Raw genomic sequence first — 7,668 nt, 5'->3', positions numbered from 1 at the left:
GGATGAAAGGAGTAAAAATTGGAGGTGGGGCGTTGCAAGAAGGGAGGTGATGATTGAAAGAGGAGCAACAGGGATGAAAGGTGTGTGGGGTTGGCGTGCGTGCGGATGGGGAGCGGAAGACAAGAGCAGAACAATACGCGAAGATATGATGCAGTTAAGACTTTTTAAATAGTAAAGAAACAATATTATAATATCATGTAATAGTATTTCATTAAAAGAACTATTACTTTGTGGGCTCAAACTTGTTGAGATAGCCTGGGCTGGGCTGGGCCGGTGCCTGGCCTTTACTACGCCGGGCTTCTTCTGACCTGGCCCAAAGCTTGACCCTGGGTTTGAACAGATGTATTCCAACTGGCCTCACTTTCTTCAGTTCTGCCTTCCTCGGGCAGCGCCGAGCAGCGGAGTGCACGCAGAGAATGAGAGGCTTCCTCGGGCTTCGCTCCCACCGGAGGCAGCCGCCGCCGCTTCCCCTCTTCCCCACCGCCAAGCGCCCCTCGCAGCCGGCGGCGAGCCTCCTACTCGCCCCTCTCAGCCGTCTCCTCCCGGCCAGCCGCCTCCTCCGCTTGCTCCTCCTCCTCGCGGTCCTCTCCCTCGCCCCGCCGGCCTTCTTCCACCTGCGCCTCCGCCGCTTCTACCGCGTGCGTCCACGGACTCGTCCAACCCGACCCCTTCATTGGAGATTTCACTGATTCGGTTCGATGCGTTCCTTTGAGACCCCGTTTTTTTGATCTGTTGGTGTTGGGCTGCAGATGCGCGAGAGAAAGTGCGGGTGGATTGCGAGCCCACCGATGGTGTGCGCGCACGGCGGCGAGTCGACCAACGCCTTCCCCAACTCGGTGGGTGGGGGAGACCGATCCGGTCTCAGTGATTCGATATGCTCTTTTTAACAATAAGATTTCCCCCCTCTTGTTTTTTTTTTTGGGGGGGCTGGCGTAAAAGTGTTAATAAGTTCTTGATTTCCTGTGGATCTCGTGGTTCAGATGGACGCATTCCACATGGCTCTGGACTCCCGTGTCGACTGTGTGGAGATAGACATCTCGAGGTCCTTTGACGGCGTGCTCTTAGCGCTGCACGACAGGTAAATTGAATTGCGACTTGGCTATGGTGGTGTGTTGTGATCCATCATTAATATGTGGTCTCTGTGGAATGTGAACTGCAATTATGCATTTATTCTATCGGTGAATATTGCTCGAGTTTAATGGATCGGGAGATTGAAACCATAATGCTAATGATAGTAATTGACGGGTTTGTGTTCTGTGTAGATATTTTGACGTTTTCCATTGTGTGATATGTCGGTTGCAGTGCCGCAAAAGAGGCACGTGCCTGTTGGATCGAGTGATCCACAGGGTACCACAAAACTATTCATTGTTACATGGATGATTATATGGAATTCAGCAGATGATTATACATCCTTTATATAAAACTAAGCTGTATTAACAATTAAACTAAATATGCTCTATTAATGGGGGAAAATAGGTAACTAACTGGAAAACATCTAACTAATTTTCCAAGATCGCTAAATGCTCTCAAAATAGTCTGATGTTTACCCACCGCCAACGCTAATCAGCTGATTAGTCGGCTGACACAGCCATTTTTCACTATGCTGGTTTCCAAAATTCTGTTATTTACTAATACGCTAACATTTTGGATATTAAGTAGACTAACTGTTAAGTTTGGGTTGTAACTATGCAAAAACAATTTTGCCTGCTTCTTACTAAATCACATACGGTTAGCTTGTTTTGTGAATGATTAACACCTCAGTTTTTGGAAGGGCCTGCTGGATTATGATTCTAATTAGTGTTCTTAATTCTTACTACCCATAGCCATGGGGCTCAGGGCTATGAGGCGGCTGAGGATCACCTTTTTACTACTGTTAATTGTGGAATGCATGGAACTCCCCATTAAATATTATCTTGAGTACCATTTTATAATTTCAATGGTGTTCGGTATGATTGAGACATCCATAAGCACTAGGGAGGAAAATGTTACTGAAAAAACTGAATAAAGTTGAGAAATCAGGGTCATATCTCTTAGAATAAAGCACCCAGTGTGCGAATGTTTTCTTGCAAACAACGTGCCTGGACCTAATTCACAATTGACACAGGCAGGGATCTGCAAAGAATGTCTGGTAATTCCACAGCAAAAGTTGGCTACTGGAGCAAGGATGAGGTGAGTCATTTATTTAGTTTTAATCGTCATCACTTGCCAAAATTACTGTGCTTGAGTTGTGCTTCATTATTTTGGTTCTGCTCAAACAAACTGTTAAATAATCAAGTGCATGATTCAATAGCTGTGATAGTTTTGTTTCATTCCTAGTTTCCCAAGACATACCATGATCATTGACTGCCTTTGGAGCTAGGACAATAATGGACTGATCTTTTAGTTTTTTTGTAGATAAAAGCATTAAGTACAAGGTTTCAGCTCTCAAAAAGAGTCCAAAACGAGGAAATTCCTAAAGCAGAAGATGCTTTGGCGGTAAGCATTAATCCAACCAATTTAAGTTGCAGAAACTTTGGAAACTTTTGATAGGTTATCTTTATAATGACGTAAGCTTCAAGTGACTTGTGTAGAACAGTCAAAGCTTGCAATAAACGGCTTTTGTTTCTACTGGACATATGAGTATGACTATTTCGCATGTATTGGCTGTTTTCCCTCTTACAGATGATATCACAATTGGTAAGGCAGGTGATTCTGGATGTGAAAGTTGGCCCCCCTTCATTTGAGAAAGATTTAGCTGAAGATGTATTGTCCCTTGTAAGTTCTGTATACGTCATGCTTTGTTTTGCCTAATGAGCTACTTCAAATAGCATGAGTTGTTTCCTTTTGTACTATTCTTGGTTCTTCACATGTACATATCTTATCTGTATGATATCATCAATTCTCTAGAGCTTAGATGGAATTGGTATGTGATGCGTTAATTGTAGTAAAAGATATACGGCCAAATGCTCTGTGACGCAACTAACACTGTTAACTTATTTTGTACTTGATCACACGTTTCTTCTGGAAATGGCATCCTCATCCATGGCAAAGTAGCCTTGGTTCGATCCATGTAGATTTCTAGCTAGACATGCCTATATTTTGTGTTTCCTTGTCTATTTCTGCCATTTGTCATTTGACTGCAGTCTGAAATGTTGCAATTTTTGCAGCAACGTTGGGCAAAATTTATCTGAAGTTAATATCATTTGCATTCTTTGCAGATCAGTAGAACAAACTGCAAAAATTGTCTTGTCTGGGCAAAAAGTGACAACCTAGGAAGAGATATAATCAAATTGTCGAAAGATGTTGCGGTGAATTGTTCTGTCTCTTGCAGTTCTTTATTTGAAATATCCCTCTACAATCCGTGCCCACGACCACTTTCTGTGTATATTTCAACAAGTGGCTTATCTGTTATAGGTTGGCTATATTGTTATGGTGGATAAGTCCACGGGTAGAAGAACAGAGCTTGTGAGGATTGAAGGGGCTAAAGTTGCTGGTGTATATCATCCTTTGATCGATGAGAAAGTCATGAAGGACATTCACAGGTAACTGCACATAATTAACCTACATGTAGATCTCTGTTTCTTTTTCCTCTTTGCAATTGCACTACTCTAAGTACTAACTGAACTCAAGCTTCTTGGCTTTGAAAACAGACATGATAGAAGAGTCTTTGCATGGACTGTTGACGATAGCAACTCCATGAAGAAGATGCTGTATGAGCATGTTGATGCCATTGTGACCAGTAACCCTTCCCTCCTGCAGCAGCTAATGCAGGAGACAAGAACTGAATGCATGGAAGATGGTTTTGCCTTACCATAGGAATTGCAAATTCTCCAGCTGAACTTAGCCATCACTGCTCCTCCATGGTGAATTGGTGATGGCTTATGGCTTCCATGACAAGGGAACAAAAGGGTTCTGTTTCTCAATTGAGAGGACTAATTACTCAGTTGATTTCTATGGATTATTTATAAATTAGACGAGCTATAATTATTTTTTGCTTTATTTCATTTTACACTTAGTTTAGATCATAGAAACAGATTGCAGCAAAGTATAATTCACTTGCCATGAAATATTGTTTTGTTATTTTTTACAGCTCGCTCACACTAGACCGTAGAAACAGAATGTTCACTCACTGGATCATGCTTTATCCATTGGTATACAAGAATGTTTTTGAACTTTCTATATATATATATATATATATATATATATATATATATATATATATATATATATATATATATATATATATATACACACATGGTGAGTCTATTATGTAGCTAGACGTAACAGTGAACTATGTTACGTCACCCTCAATTGTTGTAATCACCTTTGTACTAGTTCAGTTACGATTAAAAAACTAGTTAGTTTACGATAGCACATATAGGTGAGTTGCGATCATATGATAAAAAATGTATAATTATAAGAAGTATTATAGTTTATTATCATGTTATCTTCAGTTACGATAGCACATATAGTTAAGTTATGATCATATGATAAAAAAGTTAGTTACGATAGTAATTATATTGTTTTTTATCGTAATTGGGGTGTGTGCAGAGGTGATCTAGTTGCGATTACAGTTATGACTAAGAAAATAGTCAGTTACTGTATTACAGATAGTTGAGTTATGATCACATGACAAAAAAGTTAGTTACGATAGTAATTATATTACTTTTTGGATCATAACTGAGTGTGTACGTAGAGATGATCCAGTTATGATCATATGATAAAAAGTGCATAATTATAATTAGATAAGGTATCCAGTTACGATCATATATGTTTATAGTAACTGATCTATTTTGTGAGTCATAATTATACTATTTTTTATCATAATTACGGGGTGATGCAACAGTGAACTACACATAATAAATATACAGTATGATATTTTCTCTTTTTTTTTCAGCTTAGCGAGGACACATAGGGGTCCCACCGGTGCCATCGAGGGGGTAGCGACCCAAGATGCACACACCTAGGTTCGCACACCTAGATTTGGACACCTAGGTTCGAGCTTGGGTGGATCGGTTTCTGGATGGGAGTATACCAATAGAGCAAAGCTCGACTTGCATATTATATTATATATATATATAATATAACTGTAAATCTAGTCACATAGTTGTAAAATTATATCTGTATGTTGTACGGTGTCTTCACCGTGGCTGCACTAAAGCAATGAACAAAATTTATTGCTTTCTTTTTCCCAATCCATTTACGTAAAAGTACAGTTTATTTTTTAGAGCAACAATTGACAATTTTACAACTATAGAAGAAGAGAGATGGTTAAATTTGCATTAAAACATGTAACGTAGATCGAGTTGTTACTATATGCAGACATGAATCATGTTATACGAAATTCAGATTTTCAGATGTTCAGCAATAGTGCCCATTTATTGTAGCCAGCATTTATCCATTTCGGTCACTAAGGAGTGACGTTCTGGACATTGATTTCTCCTGTGGTACAACTTTTTTGATCATTAATATCTGCTGCACATTATGGACCCATTATGAGACCAGTCTACAAATATTATTGCTATATGTCCAACACTTCTTTGAAAGAAAGATATTATATGTCCAATATACATATTTATAACAATGGTCCTATTTATCACAGTTAAAATTTATAGGCTTTATTGAAAAACTGTTTTTCTGAAAAATTACTTATAACTTTTGAGAAAAATGGTTAGCTTATGATCTTAATTTTTAGACTCTTAGAACATAGTTTTTTAAAAAATTATTCTCAACCAGTTTATCAGCTTTTAATTTATTTCATCAAAAACCAACTTATCAGCTTTTGAAAAGTTAACTTAAATTCAGTCTATTCTCAGAAACCATAAGTTGTACTAAAGAGGACCGATATATGTAGCCATTGATAATACGGTAGACTGCAGCATCCCAAAATTTTAGTGTTTTTGGCTGTAGTGAACTTTACACACTACAAGACTCCATCACGAACTTGCTCTCCAAAGTCCAGACCACGCATACATTTTGCTAGAAAAGTTATCTCCACATTTGCCTTCAAACAAATATACACTCCCTCTGCTTCGTTTTAGTTGCCATTCCAGAATCTTGCGTGATAAAAGACAATACCAGTGCTATTCTCTGGGGATGACGTGTATTACAGATCGGAGTAAATGATAGAGGAAAATATGAACAAATCTGAAAATCATGTAGGAGTAAAGATTTAATGCCATTAGTACAAAAATGTCATAATCAATGTTTGATAAATGTATCTAGCTAAAGATAATGTTTGGTACACTTTAAGTTCAGTAGCCAATACACAAAAGACCAAATCTTGACTTGCGTTCGTTATCTTAAATGCTCTTTCAGAAAAATGTCTCCGTCTAAAACAAAAATATGTTTGGTGCGCATTGAGTTAAGTAGTTAGTACACAGCATCTCATTTGTTTGGTTAAATTTTGGACAAGAGGTGAGGTATGCTTACAAAATCCAGCATTTCTTTTCACATCTCCGTCTCATGAGAAGAAATTAAGGGTCTATGGTGCCCACGCCGGTCACGCCAAAACGTAGGCTTGCAAAATAATTGGCAGATGATTTCGCCGCAAATGTGCGGGTGTAAAAATGAACTGCACATGAGCGCCGCGGCGTGGGCGCGCCAATACCTGGCGTCCATCCAAACGCACGTGCCTCCTTGGTCAACACGTCCAGGAATTGGTGGGGTGAGCGTTGGCTGGCATCCAAAGGAGCCCTAAACCTCCTTCTGTTTCCTTCTTGTTCTTTTTCCTGGCTTCCGCTCATTAATGAATTCTGTTTTTTTCCTGGCGTAGCAAGCCACCAACAATTCTTGCATCAACTGTGAGCAATTCGCGTCGACAGATTGAATGAAGCAGTGTGCAATACAGCCATATATGCATGTGTCTTACACACATTTTAGCTATATTTATTTGTACCTCTATAAGTATTCTTAAAAACATACAATGAAGCTATCTGAAGTGAAGTCATGTATAACTACATAGGTGTAGGATGACTAGCCGGGACGTTTAACCGCCTAAAATTTGAACACAAGGTGTTTGGATTCTTTTTAACGCCGGGTAAGAGAAGAGAGGACACATCGTACATCCCATGATTATTAGCTCTTGGAGGATCATAAACGAAGGAGACGTTTCGCTTGGGTGATGTCATGCGGTGGTGTCAGCCAAGCAGTCCGTTTTTGTTCTTTGGTTCACCCAATTCTTGTCGATCCAATTAGTCCGCTTGACAGTTGACTCTGATTTTCAAAGCGCGCTCTCTCTCAACTGCAACGGTTTTGAAACCGGCACTGATACGTTTTTTCAGAAAAAAAGAGAGAAAGTGGACAGTGGCGGGAGCGGCATCCGAGCCGGCTCAGAATCAAGTCGGCTCGGATGTCGCTCCCACCGCCACTCCCACCGCCGCTACCACTGAGCACCGTTGCCGCTAGTGAGGAAGCTGAAGAAGATGGGCATGTGCACCTGTGGATCGTGACATAGAGCGTGGTGGGACTTGGGACGGCGAATCCCTTGGTGATGAGCACGTCGAAGCAGTTCTTGCCCTCGTTGGCGGAACAGACAAAGGCCTCAGAGACCCACCAGATGAGCATGCACTTCTTGATGACGACGCCTTCTGGGAAGGCGGTGAGACATAGCACACATCCACGCATGTGCTTCTCGAGGCCTCCCACGACGAGCCTGACAGCCAACGTCGACGTCGACGGCTTGAGCTC

The 7,668-nt window shown here is 40.4% G+C and overlaps 1 protein-coding gene across 3 annotated transcripts; it reads left to right on the top strand.

Annotated features, from left to right (window-relative positions):
* The first annotated feature begins 349 nt into the window (after positions 1–349).
* LOC133900906 (glycerophosphodiester phosphodiesterase GDPD4-like) lies at positions 350–4,162 on the top strand. Of its 3 annotated transcripts, XM_062342188.1 has the most exons (10): positions 351–638; positions 750–836; positions 981–1,078; positions 2,109–2,169; positions 2,395–2,475; positions 2,662–2,754; positions 3,198–3,287; positions 3,394–3,521; positions 3,630–3,819; positions 3,875–4,162. In XM_062342188.1, exons 1-9 carry the CDS (start codon positions 417–419, stop codon positions 3,793–3,795), a joined length of 1,026 nt encoding a protein of 341 aa, XP_062198172.1. In that variant the 5' UTR covers positions 351–416; the 3' UTR covers positions 3,796–3,819; positions 3,875–4,162. The 3 variants fall into 3 exon arrangements, with proteins under 3 accessions (XP_062198173.1, XP_062198172.1, XP_062198171.1); XM_062342189.1 differs by having other exon boundaries at positions 350–638; positions 3,610–4,162; XM_062342187.1 differs by having other exon boundaries at positions 3,630–4,162.
* The last annotated feature ends 3,506 nt before the right edge of the window (positions 4,163–7,668 follow it).

Source organism: Phragmites australis, chromosome 19, assembly GCF_958298935.1.
Source record: "Phragmites australis chromosome 19, lpPhrAust1.1, whole genome shotgun sequence".
NCBI lineage: Eukaryota > Viridiplantae > Streptophyta > Magnoliopsida > Poales > Poaceae > Phragmites > Phragmites australis.
This window is presented reverse-complemented; position numbering and strand designations above follow the sequence as displayed.

What these genes read in the sequence shown, in the direction of transcription:
- LOC133900906 (XM_062342188.1), top strand. Translation starts at nt 417, where the DNA reads ATGAGAGGCTTCCTCGGGCTTCGCTCCCACCGGAGGCAGCCGCCGCCG. An exon ending in CCAACGCCTTCCCCAACTCG is followed by an intron (nt 837 to 980) that starts GTGGGTGGGGGA and finishes CTCGTGGTTCAG; the next exon opens with ATGGACGCATTCCACATGGC. An exon ending in AAGCAGAAGATGCTTTGGCG is followed by an intron (nt 2,476 to 2,661) that starts GTAAGCATTAAT and finishes TCCCTCTTACAG; the next exon opens with ATGATATCACAATTGGTAAG.